This window comes from Corythoichthys intestinalis, chromosome 9 (genome assembly GCF_030265065.1).
Source record: "Corythoichthys intestinalis isolate RoL2023-P3 chromosome 9, ASM3026506v1, whole genome shotgun sequence".
Lineage (NCBI taxonomy): Eukaryota > Metazoa > Chordata > Actinopteri > Syngnathiformes > Syngnathidae > Corythoichthys > Corythoichthys intestinalis.
This window is the reverse complement of record NC_080403.1, coordinates 22,992,823-23,013,861: the sequence shown is the minus strand read 5'-3', so window position 1 is coordinate 23,013,861 and position 21,039 is coordinate 22,992,823. Positions and strand designations below refer to the sequence as shown.

Here is a 21,039-nt window from a genome sequence, read left to right as displayed (position 1 = left end):
CTCGTATCTACACAATTCACGTAGGTTACCCTTATTGACTTCCAAAACGGTGAATTTCGCCGAAAGGTGAGAGATTTTTATGCCTGTTAAAGGGAACCTCGGTCTTAAAGACTTGTAGGGTCTGATAAACCGCAGTTCTTCACTTTTACTAAAATATGTTATTACAAAAAAATATTATTGCCATTGATTTAAAAATCTTTAATATTTAATACATGTTTTAAAGAGCATATGACACGAGAAAAAAAGTTTTAAATGGCATTATTATGTGAATTAGAATCATATTTTGAGACGATTCGACTATATACAACAATTTAGCAAAGCACAGATGACGAGAAATTAGTCTTTTAATCTGCCGGTTAGCCACGCCTACCATTATAAGGCTTTAGCGACCCCAACAGGTGGATGACGTCAGCGGTAGACTGGGCTCATCGGTTTCACTATTCAGCTCATTGAGGGGAATTATTCAGAACGAGGAAAACGCGACGAAGAGAGCCGCAAAATGTCATTGTTTCAGTCTCTCTACTCCAATATTTTTACAGGATATTCTTTTTATCCAAGTATTTTTCCCCAATAGCTATATAAATGGCTTGAGAAGGACCAGTCAGCCCGTCGAGGGGGAACTATTCACAATGAGGAAAACACGAGGAAGAGAGCGGCAAAATGTCATTGTTTCTGTCTCTTTACTTCAATATTTTTACAGGATATTCTTTTTATCCAAGTATTTTCCCCAATAGCTATATAAATGGCTTGAGAAGGACCAGTCAGCCCGTCGAGGGGGAACTATTCACAACGAGGAAAACGTGACGAAGAGAGCGGCAAAATGTCATTGTTTCTGTCTCTTTACTTCAATATTTTTACAGGATATTCTTTTTATCCAAGTATTTTCCCCAATTGCTAAATAAATGGCATGGTCATGACAAATAACAGTCTTGTGCTGAATGGAATATGAAATAATAAAAATGCATTTATTCAGGACGACATGGCAAAATTACTCCATAATGGTCAAAACTGTCGACTTCACCTTTACTGTCGCACCTCCCGAACGATATTTTATGACACCTAAATCGGACATATGTCATTTCCCTTCGGCGGCTTCGGAGAATGTAAACAAACCAGAAGGCGTGACAGCTAGCCGACATGCTAACCCGAACCGAGTGATGTTTCAAAGTCTTCGAAGCGGAAAATCACATATAACTATCCTGGATTATTTGACATGACGACCCGGTTGTCGATTGTGTTCGCGGATCGGCAAACCGCCCGGCGTAGAGCAATTTACAGTTCGTTCCCCGGAGGAGGGTGGCTGGAGTTGTTGTGCAGCTAACGTGCTGCTGCTAATGAGCATTAGGAGAGCTTTTTACATGCCTATCAATGATCAAACGTAAGTAGTCCTTCATTTAAAGGAAGTTTGTAGTGTTTACTTTGTAATCGCTGTATTCGTATTTGACATAATACAAAACAAGATGTTTACTCACTTCCTCGCAAGTCCAATGGTCCCACAGTAAATATCCACGGTGAATGGGAACCTTTTGAAACTCCCAAAAGGCGCATACGCCTCTCCCTCATACAGAATGATTTTTCTGCAGCCGTTTGGCTGGCGTGATGCGAAAAATAAACGTATTAATCCGCAAAATCAGCTGAATCCTTCGTCCTCATACACAACAGTACACTGTATAGTGAAGAGGACGTCTTCTACCGTACACGTCACAGCGCCCTCCTCCTCAATGCAAGACCGAAGCCGGAAGTCACTCATTTTCATGGCGCGGGATTAAAAAAACTAAATAAAAATAGTGATCGCTTCCACACACATCCAAGCGGCCCATATCATTCAGGGGCATAAAACACAGCGTGTATTATGAAATAAACATGCTTTTTCGTGTCACAGGCACTTTAACTTCAGAAGGGCACCATGTTTTACACGTGCAATGCACGCTGGGGGTGATGACGCCGTTGGGCTGCACTAGGTCAATAGCTGTGCTAGCTAGCAAGCGAAGCTAGTATGAAGATTGGCATGATTTTGATTCTGCGGCTGGTCAGATTGTTTTGTTACAGAGCTGTGGGAAAAGTTCCCAACATCATAAATGGATCCAATTCCAGCTCACCAGCAGTGTCTTTAAACCGATCCTAGGCGGCTTGCCAAGATATTGACTTGCTGCCATTTGACAGTTTGTATTCTTGACCCCTTCATTGTGAGTTGCATCTTTGCCTTCGTTTTTCATTTGTCTGCCCACTAGATTCTGGAATCCTCTATCACGTACAGGTATTTGAGTGCATTATTTGTTTTCGTCTTGCTTTTGCGACCTCTCACTGCGGTTTTCCCTGTTTTTTTTTTTTTTTTTTTAATCCCGACCTGCTGTCACCCTTTTTTGTCTCCCTTTTCACGATCGCGTGTTTTTTGTGTGTGTTCAATAAACCCTTGTACGTGAACCCTCTGTTATTGTTGTCTGCTTTGTGGTCAAGCCTCACTTTCGCGGGCCGTTTGTTGCTTTTCACCAGAGGACTCGAGTTACTGATTGCAGCTAATAGATCGATAAACAAAACTTACACTATTGATGTAAAATAACATGGTCCTTGTGGTGTTCAATAATGTTGCCCAAAGTGTAGTCAGTGTTGAACGGTCCCTTAATACAGTGCCAGTGCGGAGTGGGATAAAAAGAGAATTACGTTTGCTTACAATGTGTCTCACGTGCTTTATGTACAAATAAAGTTTACGCCAGTACTCCTTCCTACATCTAAATGTGCAAAATAAGGCTTCATTCTAATTTGTTGGGCAGAAAATGATACGCATTGCCAGCAAGCAAATTTAGGCAAGCTTCGGGAGCTGATAAGTGAGATGAGAACACTGGCAGGATGATCATCAATCTGGGCAGCGCTTTTACGTAACGTCTCAGCCGAGACGAACTGCATTAAAGTTTTCGTGTGCTGTGACGCACGGGCGATCTGCAAAAATAATCAAACTGCTGTGTTTCACTGTATACTGTTTCACTGTTTACCTTGAAGATCTGCAAACATTTTTTGACATCAAACACTCTACTCCTTCATCACTAGAGCAGAAAAATGCAGTCACTAGCCAATTTGACACATGAACACTACCGTTTTTTTGCTATTCTCGTCTCATCCCGTCTTTCCTGTTCATTTTGTGCTTGCTGCTCGTTTTGTGAAATATAGACAGGGCTGTCCTACTTATTAATATGCATCTGTTCACAAGTGTTATCTCAAGTGTTAGTTGAGTAGTTATTTAAGTTATACATTTATTTTATTGAATAATAACAACAATCTATTTAAACAAGTGACTTGGAATGTACATAGAAATAGACATTGTGATTAATAAAATAAAGAATGTTTAATAAAGTGAAACATAGAATTTCATTTTTCTGATTTCTAATAGTGGAATAAAATGTAAATAAAATTCTATTTTGTCATATTAAATTTAAACTCACCAACATCTGTGGTACCGAGATCAGTGGATGCCGATTTCAGTGTTTGCTTCTTCCCTCGTGCACCGTGTTTCATGACTCCTTGGCCCTGCTCAGAACAGATACAGGGATTGCAATTACGACACTAGGTGGCGGCAACCACAAAGTGATGAACTCAAATGTCCCAAGTAAGACGGCGGCCCTGACCTGATGAGAGTTATATGACGACTGGCCATGCATGAGCTGAGGAGGGCACAGGCTGTACTGGAGGGGCTGTCCCAGTAGAGAATAGCGGCCATCACCTGAACATAAGTCACAGAAGGAAGAAAAAAAGAACATTAGTTTTTAATCCACAAAAGTCAGCAGAAAGTACTGAAAACCAAAACATGCACAACGAAGAGTTTAAAAAAAAACTATAGGTAAGCCACACTGGAGTATAAGTCAAACTTTTGTGGGGAAGTTTATAGTCCAAAAAATGTGGGATGTGTAAATATAGGGACAAGTGCAGTTGAGGTAACCTGTGTGTTTCAGGTATGAATGTTTAAAGTGGCACCATGCCAATCAATGACCCAATGAGATGACATTATGTCTTATTGGCTGGCAGCAAATAATAATGTTTAAGTGACACTGACGGCAGTAGACGTCCTATCCATTTCAACTTCCCAGCCAAAATAGATTGAATGTCTATCACCATCAAAGGCAACCAAAACAATGCAGTTATATTAATGTCCCGTGTTCTTGCTTGGTGAATGCCAGATTTTGTCATTAATTGTTCACCTGGAGCCGTTCCTCCTGGTCGTGGAAACTGGGGAATGAGCGGTAATGGTCCCAGGCCCGGACAGACGCTGCTAACGTTTCCAGCAGGAGACGGTGTGGGGGACTGAGTTGGAGAGGCCAGCGGACTCGTCAGCTGGGTGCTGGCCTGCAGACAAATAGCAGAACATGTGAGAATGAAGACATGAGAAGAACTTACTTCACGCACGTACCTGTGGAGTGTTATCAGCTTTGTAGAGCTCTCCTGGCTTGCCAGGCCTCTGCTCAATGCTGTAATACTTGCATGGGTTCCACTGCACCAGTGGAGGATTCTGGGAAGGCTGCGGTCCATTAGGGACGCTGAGCTGCATTACCATGACTCCGGGACCAGGAGGCGGGACTCCTGATGACACAGATACATGATCAACTAGAAAAGATGGATTATGGCCAAATGAGGGTAAAAGGCACTGGTTTATTTCACATTTTCCATGAAGTCTTTAAATATTATCCTATGGCAAATAGCAGACCCTCATTGTCCCTGTCTGAACTCTCCCAAGTATACCTTGACCTCGGTTTTAGTTAACAACACACACAACGAACGATAGCTATATAAAATGGACACATTGGTTGAGAAAAAAAATGGTTACTTGTGTCTCACCTGAGTATTGCTGTTGTAACTGTTGAGGGTTGCAGGGGGACGGCGATGGGGTGATTTGATACTGCTCAGAGCTGGGGGGCTGCAGGTAGCCTACTGATGGGCTGTAAAAAAAAGGGAAAAGTAATTTAAAATAAAATACACAAGGTAAAACCATCAAGGACTTTCCTTCAAATATTTGAAATGATGGATCTATTTTCAATTACAGTGGTTTTATTCAACAAATGGTCCGTTACCATTTTAATATGTATTTTCCATATTTTTGGTGTAAATAGAGCACTTTAGAGTTGAGAGTCTAGGCCAATATTTTAGCTTATTTGAGCTGCTATTATTAAAAAGCCTTTGAAAGCAAACAATGTGTAGCCTGCTAACATCATGTTATGTGAAGATCATTTGGCCATATTTGATCACGCGGCACGTGCTTTAACCTGTATTTGAAATGTCTAAAACAGTTTAAGGACGTGCTACAGCAAATCCTAATTGACCTATATAAGGTTTTGAACGTCTCTCTGTTTATTAAGCCCATTGCTGTGTGTTTATAATTACGCGATTAAATTTGTAATATTACGAGATTAAAGTCGTTTTGTTACTTATTTTAACATTACACGAACCGGACATCGTTGGGTTTCACGGGCTGAGACTTACAAACATAAGGTTTTTATTAAAGGTGTGCAACGACACCGCCCTCACGATTCGATTCGATTACGATTCGGAAGGCCACGATTCGATTCGAATCGATTCGATTCAGAGGGTCACGATTCGATTCGGTTCGATTCGGCAATGCATTGCGATGCATTAAAGCCTGGGATGCATTAAAATTCTAAAGCAAAGCATAATTTTCGTGAATCATGAGCCAACACAAGCGGACAGACATTAAACAACTTTTTATTGGCTCTTGTGTCACTCCTGGTTGAAGTCAAATGAAAATAGTATACTTTCATATATATCTTTAAAAAAAAAAAATCAGATCACAGCATTTAATTAGTGCTTTGAATGAGACCAGGGCTTTCTTTCTTTTTTTTTTTACACACAGTAGCAGCCTTTCACACAGTGCAACATCTGAACTCCTGTGGAAAATCAGTGATAACAGTCACTGTATTTTAGTCACAACGACCCATCAATAAAAATATTCAAGTAAATATTAAAGAAAACGACAAAAAAAAAAATATTGTAGTGCAACAACATTTTTATCGCAATATCAATCCAGGGATCAGTTCAGTTGCAAACAAAACATCAACTAAATTGCAATGTAGAACAAAAGTAAAATGTAGGCCTAGCCTATCTTATATCTATAATATTTCACGCTCCCTCTTTCTCCGTTTCAGCCATTGTTATGTTATGTCCTATCTCTCTGCTCTCTCGATTACAACTGCGCTTGTCTGTGACGTTACTCCGGTAAGGAAGCGGATTTGGGTTCCTCGTCCCCCCTGCATAGAGGTTAGATCTTGTGCCCGAACCCGACCCGACCCGAAATGTTAAGCATTCACGTTTCGGTGGGTCGGGTCGGGCCGCCGCGCCGGACTAATAAATTATTTAAATAAAAAAATAAAATAAAAATGCGCAGAGGGCTGTGGCGCAGCCCTCTTTTTCTTCTTCTCCTCCCGTTATTTCGTTGTATGAATGCTTTTATAATTCTCATAAAAATATGTAAACTATTTAAATATTGAGTAAACTTGCGTTTTTTTCCTGCCAACTGAGAATTCGTTACGAAAGACACTTTTATTTATGCACACAAAGGCAAATGTGATCCTTTTGAATCTTCTCTGTGTGTCTGTAAAACCGTGTTTTTTTTTTGTTTTTTTTTTTTATTAAACTTTCCCAGCGTTATTTCGTTGTGTAAATGCTTTTATAAATCTCTTAAAAATATGTAGACTATTTGAATATTGAGTAAACTTGCGTTTTTTTTCTGTCAACTGAGAATTTGTTAGGAAAGACACTTTTATTTATGCACACAAAGGCAAATGTGATCCTTTCGAATCTTCTCCTCTGTGTGTCTGCAAAACCGTGTTTTTTTTTTTTTATATTAAACTTTCCCAGCGTTATTTCGTTGTGTAAAGGCTTTTATAACTCTTATAAAAATATGTAGACTATTTAAACAGTAAGAAAACTTGAAAATAAATTGCTGCTGCTGCTGCGTTTTTTTTTTTCCACATCACTCGGCTCGGGCATGCAAATCTATAGTTAATTGATCTGGCCGGTCGGGCTTCAATACCATGTCGTGTCGGGTTGGGCTGGAATTTTTTAGGCCCGATCTAACCTCTGCGGGCTTGCTTTGAATGTAAAGTAGCTCTCTCTACAGGTAAACATGAGAATAACAAAAGAAATGGGGAAACCAAATCCATTGCATCACCGGAATTGCGCAGGGAAGATTTTTGAACGTACTTATATATTTTAAAATGCGCTGAATCGATTCAGCGTGTTGCCCGCATCGAATCGAATCGTCCCTGCCCCGCATCGGGATGCATCGCCGCATCGATTATTGTTGACACCCTTAGTTTTTATCAATGCAAAACTACTTTTGGGATAATATTCGGAGATTGAAGTAATATTATTAGGAACAATTTGCAAAATTTTGAGATTAAATTCATTCTATTACTTATATTTACATTATGTGAACCGAAAGTTGTTCGGGCTACGCGGACTTCAACTTTTGGCGACGTACAGGTTGGTGTCAAAACAGCATTTGGCGACGGACGTAGGGCGAGCAACGCGATGTCGCATGACAAAACACGTCTGGTCTGAACGCAGTTTAACAAGAAATAGCTGGATTTGCATAGGCATCTGAATAGCTTTTCTCCTTTACAAAAGCACGTATACAGATGTGAATCTGTACCTTGTGCTGTTCTGCTGTGTTGGTGTGATAACACTGTAGTAAACAGGCATGGGGCCCTGGACCGACTGGCTGACCGGCACCATCACCTGCTGCTGGTACTGCTGCTGCACCACCTGCTGGCTCTCATTTGCCACTGGCACCTGAGTGACACATCAGTATCTAATCAAGCAAGCCTTGTAAATGTGTCAACTAAGCTAATTTTAGTGAAACCATTTCATGCAGTGAGTTTTTCCAATTTGTCAACTGTACCTGATAGGATGGAATCTGTGGATACTGCACCATAATACTTTGTATTTGCCCTCCAATGCCAGCTCTCTGGGAGTTGAGCAGAGCGGGGTTTTGTGGCTGCTGCACACTCATCATGCTTTGGTAGCTGGGCTGCTGACTGGGCATCATTGTTTGCAGACCTGTTGATAAAGGATGGGAATTTTTAGAAAGGAAAAACAATAAGATTAGATTGATTTGAAGAATCACAACCTCGAAAAAGAGTGGATAAAATATTACAAGTCTAATGTACCACTACTCTTCTCAGCCAAATATCAAATTTGCCATTCAAGGTCACACTGACCCAGATCTATGTGAATCTTACCTTCAGTAAGTGACAGAGTCCGGTGTGTTTGGCAATAGATTCTACTGTATTTTTAGGACTATAAGTCGCACCTGAGTATAAGTCGCACCAGCCATAAAATGCCCAACTAAGAGGGGAAAAAAACATATAAGTCGAACTGGATTTTGGGGGGAAATTTACTAGATGAAATCCAACGCATACAACAGATATGTCATCTTGAATGGCAATTTAATATAAAAATACAATCGAGAACAACATGCTGAATAAGTGTACAGTATGATGTTACATGATGCATGAACAACGAAATGCGAATATACTGTCCTCACCAGGACGCTACGGCTCGCTCCTGGCTCTATAGCGAGCTAAACTCCCAAATGACGATGTTGGACGTCCGTATAATCTGCTTAATCAATTTTGTCCTCGATACCATCAACGTTCACATCAGCGTAAATTATGATAATTAGGTGCTATTACAGCAATGACACAAACGGTTAGCATGCGTTCGCTAGCATTAGCACATCATTCAAACAACCACACAACTGGCTCTAAGTGTCCGATCGTGGGTGGAAAACACACAACAACAAGATGATACACACAATGAGTTTTCTCTCTCTCTCGCTCTCTCTCCCTCTCTCTCCCTGTTTCTCGCTCTCTCTCTCAGAGACGATGCGTAGCTGTCCATCTTCTTCTGGCGTTTCAGTGCTCTTCTTCGCGTTTACCAAACCATCAGTGTCACTCCAAAACACCAAAATAACATGTGAAATGATATCCTAATGTGTTAATAATTTCACACAAAAGTCGCTCCTGAGTATAAGTCGCACCTACTAGCCAAACTATGAAAAAAACTGCAACTTATAGTCCGAAAAATATGGTACTTAGAATCAACACACAAGAAAACGCCACAAAACAAATGAAATAAACTTGGGATAGCATAATGGTGATTAAGGTTATCCCTGTTAATGAAAATGTATACATGTGTAAATACTATATAATTGGACAAATGTACAGACCTGACTGCTGTGTAGGTTGAGGCATGGGCTGCGTGCGCTGAGCAGGATAAGACACCTGGTGGGACATGGGCTGGGCCACACGGTACTGCTGGCCTGAACTAGGATACTGACCAGGAGGGTAATATGAAACTTGGATCTAAAGAGAAATGGAAAAAGTCACCAGTCACCTTTAGTCCATAAATATGAAGTACAATTTAATTGCAGTTAATAGTATGAGATTCTTCAGATTGATTGCCATTAATCACATTGCCATACACACAAATGAACTATAAATTTTAAAAGTAGTTTATACAATAGCAGTATTCATACCTAAATCTGTCCTAACTTCCCTCTTCCTGCCCTATCGGTTATTAATCATGATGAGCTTGTACTTATGGCTGGGTAGCATACCATAGTAGTATATGAAAGTAGCACACTCTGAGTGATCCTACGTTTGTTCCACTAACCTAATGGACAGCACTGTGAACTGATGTTGGGTTCTGGATTCTGTTATATATAGAGGCATGCTGTTCTTAATTGAATCTGCTCAGATTGCAGACTCAAAAGTAGACAAAAGGTTTAAATTTTTCTTTGGTTGCTCTAATCTCATTGAGCAATTAAAATAATTGAATGCATTAATTAATTTGTGATTTGTGTAAATTCAAGTTTGATAGTTAACTCGCCCTTCCAAAAATATACATGGCAGGAAATACAGACAAGGCTGAGAAAGCAGTTTCTGCTCTTGCACCCCTCTTTAAAATAAACTGCTGTATTTTAAGACAAAAGAACTGTTGTGTTTGATAGAACAATTTGTCTATATGCTGCCATAGCAGTTTTATGGTGCATTAAGCCCCCGAACTATTTTTAATTTGTCCGTTTTATCCCGGAAACCCCTATTTACAGGCACTGCGCAACTGCTTTAGTTTCAACCCAGCCATAAAAAGAATTATATTATTTGAAATGTCAATCATTTTTAGCTTAGAATCATATCATTAATTGAAGACTAATATTTTGTATTTAAAAAAAAAAAAAAATTAAATACGACTTTATATAATATAATAATAATATAATTTAACTTTTAAACAAATTACAATGAAAAAAATAGTGTCTGTAAATAGGTCACATATATCTACGTCATAACTATCGCTTAATTGTATTTTTTTTTTTTGTTACTGTCGCATTTTCCCCGATATTTTACATGATAAAAAGAATCGATCCAAACAAAGAAAAAATTGGGGGGGGCTTTAAAAGGGTAATACTTGAAAAAGAAAATCTCGACCACTTCTTGATGTCTGCGATTTGTGCATTGCGACCATTGTGATATTACAGTGTTTCACCCATAAAATCCCCAAAACGTCTGGCTGTGGCCATTCACAGTTGTGTCTTGAGACTCAGTGAGACATACTACACAGAGTTAGGTTGTAACAAGGTAAGTAGGCGATAATATCTCGTTAAAATCGTGGTGTCTTTATTTATGCTCTCCCGTGCTCTCACCTCGAGTTAGGGTGTAGGGGTTAAAAAAAATAAATGCCTTCCTGTTTTTCTTCCATCAGAAAATTGAGATTTTAAGCTTTCCACTAATGTATCACACATGCATATATGACAATTTGGCCAAATTGGGGGTCTCAGAGTGGAACTTCAGGTCACCTGAGTGTCTTCTGCCATATATTAATTACGGCAATAACAGTGCGTGCCCCCTTGTGCTGCAAGACAACACATTATTATGCCACTGCGCAAACTAGTTTATGATGTGATATCCATACCGTCGAAACCTAGTACAGTGTAGTATCGGGTATGTCATAAACCAAGGAAACCAGTGTTAAAGGTTTTTAAAGTGTGAGAAGTTTTAAAGTTTTAGACGCCTTTTAGAAGTGATTGTGTTCAAAATATCCACTATACTGGATGGGTGCTTCACCAAAGCCAGGCTGACCAAACCAAACAAAACAAAAAAATCTCTATCCGCTCAAACCTTACGTTGAGTGTGGAAACAGAACAGACAAGTGAAACTTTCCAAGAGAAAAATCAATCGGATTTCGCAAATGTTGCGGTTTGAAGCACTTGTGTCTTATACAAGGCTAAAAGTGGCATCTACAATTTCAAAATGAGACATCCATCAGGAAGGCAGTGGGGCAAGCAAAAGTGAAAAAGGATCGATCTGTTCTTCCTGCACGAAAACATCCAGCCTTTTCTGAGGGTGCACCTGCCAATATCTCCACTCTGGTCACACTGGGGACTGCCCACACATTGAACAACAAAGGGCAACACTACCAGAAATCAGAAACTGCTGTTTGTGTGTGTGTGTGTGTGTGTGTGTGTGTGTGTGTGTGTGTGTGTATGTGTGTGTGTGTGTGTGTGTGTAGGTGTGTGTGTGTGTGTGTGTGTGTGTGTGTGTGTGTGTGTGTGTGTGTGTGTGTGTGTGTGTGCTAAATTCTGCACTTGTACTGTAATAAAGCTTTAGGAAAATACAGACACTGGATTTCTTTTCACCTGGATGCAACATTATTGGCAAAGCCTCACAATGAGCAAGTGTAGCTATTAAGACTCTAAATAAGAACTAAATAAAGCCGACCGCTTTAGAATTAACCTACGCTTTTACCTAACGCTTCCTTATTATTATCCCGCTGCTGCTTGTTTAATGGCCGGTTAGGAGGCTCTCTTTGAATAGAGCTCAATTTGGGCTGTGTGTGTGTGTGTGTGGGGGGGGGGGGGGGGGGGTGAATGGAGGAGAGAAGATTGTGAATGATTCCCAGCGAGAGAAGTCTTCGTCACTGGCAGGCAGATGTTACAATCACTGCTCTGCTGTTCTTCACCTAACAGGCCAGACAATTATTTTATACAAATAATGCCCATTTTTTTTCTCTATGTCGGGGGCATCTAGTGCTAGGCAGAACTTGTCCTAATATCTTCCACTAGGTGGCAGAAGATATAATGTATCAACAGCGAGGCCTTTCACTCAAATATTTGAAATGATTTATCTAATAATTGCAATTATATCAAAGGGCCAAATGATTTTGAGCCTTTGAAAATGGTAGTGCAAAATGGCTGAAATTTCTAAATGGTAAATCAAGCCAACAAGTCTTTAATTAAACCTGAAAAACACACCAGCCGTTTAATTGTGTGATTGTTTTAATTAAAAATGAAAAGAATCATGTGTATGTATGGTCACTGTCATCCAGTTGAATAAATCATGGCTTTGTGTGAGTATATTAGCACTGAACTCTATTAAAAAAAGATTTCACACCAAATATGTAAATCTGAGAAACCTATGACAAGACCATGATTATTTCAAAATATAATTTTTGGGGATACAGTAAATTTGTTTGGTGTTTGGTTGTTTGGCAGTACAAGAAAAATTACTGTGGAGCATTCAGAGAGCAGACCTCCTCCAAGTAGCCAAATTCAAAGCGTCGCCATGTTTCTGACCTCTGTGTCCTTTTACCTTTTCTCTTCCCATCATATCCACTACTACGTTTGAGCTGCTAAGAAGGTGCTAAGGTGCTAAGAAATACTACAGCAAGTGACTTTAAAATGATAGCAGACTATATATTGAACACGAATCCATCCGGAAAAAATGACAGAAAAATAATGAAATTCGATCCTAATTATTCTTTTTCAGCTCCCTTGGCCTCACCCACTAAAAATCTCCAAACAGAAGATGATGGCACACCCAGAATGAGCTGCAGAAATCTGCACTCTGCTAGCATGCTATCCATAAGCTTTCTATTATCTTGTTGCCGTGTGACTATTTCACCTTCTAGCGGAGGTTAAAAATAAAGAATATTTACAAGTTATCCCATTTTCATTTAAAAAAGGGAAAAAACTATTAAGAGGCTGAAAAAGAAGATTTGGATGAATTTTAGGTCAGCAATGACTCATTGGTTCACAGTCTGTATAAGTGAATCGGACATCTATTGTTGTTACTGGCAGGTAAGAAGTTCATTTTGCGTCACTTTCATGTAATTTTAAGATACTTATGAGTCACTTCCTGTAAAATTTGGATAATTTCCTGTTGATTTCCAGGCTGCTTCCTGTTGATTTTGGGGCATTTCCAGGTTGCTTCCTGTTCATTTGCTCTCACATCCTGCACCAAAGTGAGCCGAGTGCAGTAATGCATGCACTCAATCATACAAATCTAGTTTTACGGCGCCAATGTCAGAATAAAAGCATGTGATTTTGAATGTACAGTTTAACCCTTAGATGCATAAGTGTGTCAAAAATGACCCGGTGAGGTTGCTTTCTTGAAATATCTTCGAAATGAAAAATTGTTATCAATTCATATGGCTCCTTTGCTGGGCTGCGGGAGGAGGAATGGGCTGCCCTTGACCCCCGGACCCCGCCTGCCCTCCCTCCCTCCCTCCCCGGGCTGGCTGGGTGGGGGCCGTGGCCCTGGGTTGGCGCCTGCGTGGCGTCTACGCTCGTCTGCATGGCTGTCGCGCGCCTGGTGGGGCTCGCATGCGGCTGGATGTGATAGGGTGCGCTTGGGTGGGGGGGTCCCGGTGCCGGGATTGGCGATGGGGCGGCGTAGGGTTGGTCGCCAACAGGCTTACACTCACAAGGGATTCACACGATTACTGGGTTCTAGTTCACAGAGCTGATTTGTGTACACTCCACCCATTTCAATCACTTAGCTTATAGACTCCCCCACCCCCGCCCCCCTCTTTCCCTGGTCAACAGGCCCCCCACATGGTGTCAACCAGAAATACATCTAGCTGAAGATAGCACCAACATATTAGTAATTGGTCTAGATGTTCAATGTATTTCTTGTTGTAGTTTGTGTTTTTCTTTCTTCTCTTGTGTTTCTTTTCTTCAGTTCCCCCATAACCACTTCCTGTTCGCTGCTTTCTCATAATAAACGAAGTATGTTGAGTGATCACAATGGGAGCATGTCAGACTCTCAATGTGAAACATTAAAACTGTTCAGACTATCCGGGCACTTAGACTTCCATTCTCCGTGTCAAAGAGCTGAACATGACAGGTTTAACAGGACATGTTTTAAAAAAAAAAAAAAAAAAAAAGAATTTAAAAGGGTCACTTTTATGCGACTTTTCCCCTTCAGTCAAGTCGGAAAAACACGAAAAAATTGGATTCGAACCTAGCCTAGTTTAGCTAACATTACTGTATATACAGTGCCTTGCAAAAGTATTCGGCCCCCTTGAACCTTGCAACCTTTCGCCACACTTCAGGCTTCAAACATAAAGATATAAAATTTTAATTTTTTGTCAACAATCAACAACAAGTGGGACACAATCGTGAAGTGGAACAAAATTTATTGGATAATTTAAACTTTTTTAACAAATAAAAAACTGAAAAGTGGGGCGTGCAATATTATTCGGCCCCCTTGCGTTAATACTTTGTAGCGCCACCTTTTGCTCCAATTACAGCTGCAAGTCGCTTGGGGTATGTTTCTATCAGTTTTGCACATCGAGAGACTGACATTCTTGCCCATTCTTCCTTGCAAAACAGCTCGAGCTCAGTGAGGTTGGGTGGAGAGTGTTTGTGAACAGCAGTCTTCAGCTCTTTCCACAGGTTCTCGATTGGATTCAGGTCTGGACTTTGACTTGGCCATTCTAACACCTGGATACGTTTATTTTTTAACCATTCCATTGTAGATTTGGCTTTATGTTTTGGATCATTGTCCTGTTGGAAGATAAATCTCCGTCCCAGTCTCAGGTCTTGTGCAGATACCAACAGGTTTTCTTCCAGAATGTTCCTGTATTTGGCTGCATCCATCTTCCCGTCAATTTTAACCATCTTCCCTGTCCTTGCTGAAGAAAAGCAGGCCCAAACCATGATGCTGCCACCACCATGTTTGACAGTTGGGATGGTGTGTTCAGGGTGATGAGCTGTGTTGCTTTTACGCCAAACATATCGTTTTGCATTGTGGCCAAAAAGTTCAATTTTGGTTTCATCTGACCAGAGCACCTTCTTCCACATGTTTGGTGTGTCTCCCAGGCTTGTGGCAAACTTTAAACGAGACTTTTTATGGATATCTTTGAGAAATGGCTTTCTTCTTGCCACTCTTCCATAAAGGCCAGATTTGTGCAGTGTACAACTGATTGTTGTCCTATGGACAGACTCTCCCACCTCAGCTGTAGATCTCTGCAGTTCATCCAGAGTGATCATGGGCCTCTTGGCTGCATCTCTGATCAGTTTTCTCCTTGTTTGAGAAGAAAGTTTGGAAGGACGGCCGGGTCTTGGTAGATTTGCAGTGGCCTGATGCTCCTTCCATTTCAATATGATGGCTTGCACAGTGCTCCTTGAGATGTTTAAAGCTTGGGAAATCTTTTTGTATCCAAATCCGGCTTTAAACTTCTCCACAACAGTATCTCGGACCTGCCTGGTGTGTTCCTTGGTTTTCATAATGCTCTCTGCACTTTAAACAGAACCCTGAGACTATCACAGAGCAGGTGCATTTATACGGAGACTTGATTACACACAGGTGGATTCTATTTATCATCATCGGTCATTTAGGACAACATTGGATCATTCAGAGATCCTCACTGAACTTCTGGAGTGAGTTTGCTGCACTGAAAGTAAAGGGGCCGAATAATATTGCACGCCCCACTTTTCAGTTTTTTATTTGTTAAAAAAGTTTAAATTATCCAATAAATGTTGTTCCACTTCACGATTGTGTCCCACTTGTTGTTGATTCTTGACAAAAAAATTAAATTTCATATCTTTATGTTTGAAGCCTGAAATGTGGCAAAAGGTTGCAAGATTCAAGGGGGCCGAATACTTTTGCAAGGCACTGTGTATATATATAGTGTGTGTGTATTTCTTTATAGAGCTACAAATTGATCTATTGAAAACACTACTCTTATGTTTCCTTATCCAAAATGTCATAGCTGCTAGATTTAAAGCTGAAATGGTCCAACAGATGTTGGATGATGGAGAGGCAGTGACGGGGTTGGACTCAAGTGTCCAAAATTTCTGATGATGAGGACCCAGACTATTGTCCAGGTGGCAGTGGCAGTTGTCCACCTGGAAATACAACTGAAAAGGATCAGTCTGACCCTTAAGATTCCATGTATGTGTCCCCTGAAGAAGAAAGTGTCCAAATCAAGGCATACAGAATTAGTTGGTAGGGCTCTTACTAGAGAGAATTACCTCCCACCCAGGGCAGAACACAGAACCAGAATATCCTCAGAAATCGGTCAGTGCTTCCACAAGGGCTTAGCATGGGAGCTCTTCATCATTGATGATAAAATACAAGGAAGGATAAAGTCTATTGCTGTTCTGTCCCCCCCCCCCCAAAAAAATGTTCATTGAATCAAAGATATTTCAAGCATGAAATCATTCTTGTGTGGCCCTAAATATAATACTAATTAATATACAAGTTATTATTCTTCACCAAAATGGCATAAAAACACATTGGTTCTAATATGGGTCATTTTTGACCCACTTATGGAAGAGTGTAGGGTCCAGTAACTTGTGCATCTAAGGGTTAAATAGGCTACAACGTGCCCGCCAGGCTGAACAGCGCTGCTGGCCGGATTGGACCCCCTGGCGGGCGCTTCTCGCCCATGAGCCATAAATTTGACACCCCTGCTCTAAACGATTGTCGACTATCAAAACGATTGTTGAATAACTTGATAATTGATTACTGGTAAATTGATTATCGATTAATCAACCATGGTAGCCCTACTAGACAGTACATTATATTGTACTTATGACAAATTACTAACCTGCTGGGGCGGAGGTGGCTGCATATAGCCCTGCGGTGGTGGTGCCTGCATGACGGGCTGAGACGGAGGAGGCGGTGGCGGTGGAGGGTGCGGATGCCCCGTGGCAGGCTGGTAACCAGACGGAGGAGGTATGGGCTGGCCAGTGGTGGCCATGATGTAACTGGTCTGAGGAGGCGGGTGCTGGGAGAGGACAGTGGGAGGAGCTTGGTACAAGGGGGGAGGCTCGGGGTTCTCACTGGAGCCCTGGCGGCTAAGTGTCATTTGGCTAAACTGGGGTGCCAGTTCTTCTCCCTGTCGGGGGGAAAAAAAATTCTGATATAAACATCTGTGAAAAATCTTCATAAAACAGTGTATTTCATTATTTAAACTTGAAATCTTACTTAAAATTTTAATATTCTAATCCTACAAAGTTTCCTAGGTGTATTTTGAATCATTCAATTCTACCGTTTACAAAAAAAAATATCATTAAAAACATTATAAATTCATACAAAACATACAAAATATTATAGTGCTTTGAAAATCATGTTAGCAAAAAATATATTTTATGAACATTTTATAATGTGATCCATATGTAACCAATATTGATGGTTACGGAGACATTACCCAACCGGGTTTTGGTCCCACACCGTCATCTTGGGACTTAAGCAGGCTGAAGATCAAGCTACTGAAGACCGATTGGAAGAAGTGCACTGCATAAAAAGGGTTTAGAAAACCTCTATCTAAGAACTAAAGAGTGAACCCCGAGCAGAATCTAGACTGGACCGTTTGCTCAGTAGTCACTACGCTCAACTGCCAAAGTGACAATGTGGATTAAAAACCTGATTAGTGGAGTGGGGGCGTAGTAATGTCACCACCACCATGACACCGGTTACACATACACACAACCTTTTTCTGTTTAGGGTTTTTACAAGTTCATTCGAAAGTTAAACCTTTTACGTTTTCACATTTTAACAGTACAATTCGGTCAACCCCAGCTGTCTGTGTTTTACGGTAAATTTTACTGTGTTTGTTTAAAAGCGTTTTTTTGTTACAATGCATGAAATTAACCTTTTCTTTTAGCAGAACGTACAAAACCTTCACCACACACTATTCCTAATTAGCAAGTAACATTGTATTACTTAAGTCATTAAGATTAATACCATCATTATTTCAATCAGAGTGCAGAATGTAACAGTGTAGACGAATATAGCATTGGTTGTTTGCTGTCTGAATATGTAAGTCAAACAAAACAAAACAAAACAAAAGTAATGACGCCACACATTGGGCCAGTACCATTGTGTACTGCTGGGGAGGAGATACTGGCAGGAGAACCTGGGGGCAGGAGGGGCTGGAGTAGGAGACAGGCTGAGAGGGCTGCAGAGATGCTACCGGCTATACACACGCAGACGTACACACACACACACACACACACACCAAAAAGAGAGGAAGAGCAGCAAGAGGAAAGGTGTCAGAGGCAGGCAGAAAAGGGAAAAAGATACACGAAGACTTTGGAAAAAAAATTGGTTTAGATCACAGGAGAAAAGCTGTTAATGACTGATGGATTGTTACTGGGAAAACACTTGTTAAAGAATGATAAAGGTTCTAAAAATTAAAAAAAATTAATTCACACTACTAAAAAATTCCTAATTTGTGCTGATTCTTACCTGAGCTATGATGTGGTTGCCCATGGGGTGTTGCTGCGGAGTCGGCAGCAAGGCGGTCTGAGGCATGGCCTGGGGTTGAGGCTGCTGGGGCGGTTGTGTCGGGCAGGGGAGCAGGCTACGGCTAGACTGGGAGGCTACAGGTGGGGGACACACATCAGGACTGACTAGGGGCAGGCCTAGTGGTGCAAAAAGTACATCATCCACATAATTGCATATTTATGTTGTAAATGCATCTCATAAAATTTGTGGTAAACATTTTCTACTTTTACACTTCTGTCTCCATACCTGGGAGAACGGGGTTGGTTGTCAAACTCGACCACCAGAAGATGTTTTTTTGTTTTTTTGCAATATAAGTATTTAAGAAATTCACTGACAAGGGTCACATCATTTGGAGGTAAGAAGCCATTACTTTTTTAATGGCAATGTCAAATGTTTTCACTATTCTTTTTACTGGGATTTATGAATCAGGTTTCTAGTTAATAATGTGTTACCAACTAACCATGAAAAATGTGAGGTCAAAGCTACAGTTTTGAGTCACATTTTCTAGATTGCCAGTTGCTTGCCAGCTTTCAGTTCACAAAGGATTCAAAGTGTTTTTACTGTCACTACAGCACAAAGTGAAATTATTTTCCAAAAGTTCTCAATGAATAGGATTAAAAAAAAAAAAAATCAAAAATAATATTTCAAAGCAGTAAAATAACAGTATGCAGAGTAATGTAAAGGCAGACACCAAGTGTGCATATTTGGAGAGTGCAGACCCTTGTCTGGCATCACCGTGTATCTGACTTTGAATTAGACATTGGGCAAGATGTTGATTTCTTGAGTCAAATTAATTTTGTGACAACCAAACGCAGAATGTACAACAACCAATGCCATCTAATCATGAAAAAGATCAAAACTGTGACGGCCAACCCCGTTATCTCCTACTCCATTTTAGTTCTTACCAGAGCGAGAGCCTTTGCAGTTTCCCTGCGAGCCTTTGTTGCTGCCGAGGCTGTCCCCACGAGTCAAGATGGAGATTCCAGAAAAGCTGCTGGCTTTGGTGACGGGAGGACGAAGCGTGCGATTAGAGCTGTCTGAGTCGGTGCTACTCCAGGGCCGCGGCTCCAAGCATTTCATGTCGCTGTCCGTGCTGCTTTGGCGACTGCTGGACGCCCGGCTGGAGCTATCACGGTTCCCTCTGAGAGGAGATGAAGGAGGAGGGACGGGATGAACATAAAGGTCAAATTGGAGGCAGAAATACGGAAGCCATGAACAGAAATGAAGAGGTTTTAAGTCAGAATTTAAGATTAACAAACAGGATGGAGGCTTGTAAGAGCAAGAAGTCCAGTCAAGTCGTAAACAAATACATCAACAGTGTGACCATATGAGTTTTAGGGGTGAGGACTTTCAACACAGATGCAAAATACAAATCAGGCAATGAGCCACTTGACAAGAATTTCGATTTGAAAAGACATCCAACCACAATCTCTCTGAGCCACGCGCACACATTAACAAACAAACCAGAGGAACACATGCAGAGCGAGGAAAAAAGGACGCTCCAGACAAACACCAGACTCCTTGACAGTGATACAGGATGAGATGATAGTTGCAACAACAGAGAAGAGAGGAAACAACCACAAAATGAACTGAATATGATGCAGACAAATAATGGCGAGGTTGTCAAACTAAATACGGCGGAACCTCGAATTCTAATGCCTTTTAGCATGTGAAAGTATGTTCAGGAAAAGATTTATAAGCCATAGCGAGAGCTCAATTATCAATAATATCCTTGTGAATGACTGACCAAAAGTGTTAGTCCAGTTCAGTTATATTTAGTGCCATTTTTGTAGGTTTCAAGTTGTTTTATCCAATTCTGGTTAATTAAAGGACACCAACGGAAACAATATAAAATACTAATAATAATCAACTTTAGAGTGATATTGGGGACCACAATCAGAGTGTTTCAACATTTAAAAAATTTCCAGTGTCCTGAGAAAAAGACGTATTAATTTAGAACTACTACTTCATAAAAAAAAAATAAAAAAAAAATAAGTGCAATTGCAATTATTAATAAAAAAAATAACAATAAAATAATAACCATATGGAAGTTAGGTTTTTGTTAAATGGCCAAAAATAGTCACTTGCCTGATGAAGACTTAACCCAGAGCATTTATTTCTACATTCTGATGAACAATTAAACAAGTGTTTTGCTTATAACATTTTGAAGAAATGTTTAATACCTTGCAGAAAACATATTTAAAAAAAAAAAGAAAGAAAAGAAAAACATTTAAAACAACAACAACTCAATAATAGTCAGCATTTATTCCTGTGTTTCAATTAACAACTAACCAAGTTTTACTTATAATGTATGAATTAGAACACTGGTTAACTTTTGCTCATAACTAAGATATTTAATAATGATCATTAAATCACTGCCTGAATTGTTTAATAAGGGTTTACTTACGGAGGCATTTTTTAGACTATGAAACAAATTTATATCTTAATCTTACAAGGAACA

The 21,039-nt window shown here is 40.3% G+C and overlaps 1 protein-coding gene across 12 annotated transcripts in view; it reads right to left on the bottom strand.

The window, feature by feature from the left end:
- The window catches only part of LOC130922445 (R3H domain-containing protein 2), a 93,567-nt gene that overhangs the window by 2,949 nt on the left and 69,579 nt on the right, over nucleotides 1-21,039 (bottom strand). For 6 of the 12 annotated variants that reach the window (XM_057847252.1, XM_057847255.1, XM_057847257.1 and 3 more), the window contains 12 exons: nucleotides 19,484-19,719; nucleotides 18,540-18,715; nucleotides 18,169-18,267; nucleotides 16,897-17,187; nucleotides 9,233-9,368; nucleotides 7,904-8,061; nucleotides 7,655-7,794; nucleotides 4,825-4,925; nucleotides 4,400-4,569; nucleotides 4,191-4,335; nucleotides 3,621-3,715; nucleotides 3,438-3,522 (listed from right to left, as the gene is read on the bottom strand). In XM_057847252.1, the coding sequence (XP_057703235.1) occupies nucleotides 3,438-3,522; nucleotides 3,621-3,715; nucleotides 4,191-4,335; nucleotides 4,400-4,569; nucleotides 4,825-4,925; nucleotides 7,655-7,794; nucleotides 7,904-8,061; nucleotides 9,233-9,368; nucleotides 16,897-17,187; nucleotides 18,169-18,267; nucleotides 18,540-18,715; nucleotides 19,484-19,719 (1,832 nt within the window). The remainder of the gene's footprint in view (nucleotides 1-3,437; nucleotides 3,523-3,620; nucleotides 3,716-4,190; nucleotides 4,336-4,399; nucleotides 4,570-4,824; nucleotides 4,926-7,654; nucleotides 7,795-7,903; nucleotides 8,062-9,232; nucleotides 9,369-16,896; nucleotides 17,188-18,168; nucleotides 18,268-18,539; nucleotides 18,716-19,483; nucleotides 19,720-21,039) is intronic. The other 6 variants (XM_057847260.1, XM_057847261.1, XM_057847263.1 and 3 more) reach the window with 3 other exon arrangements.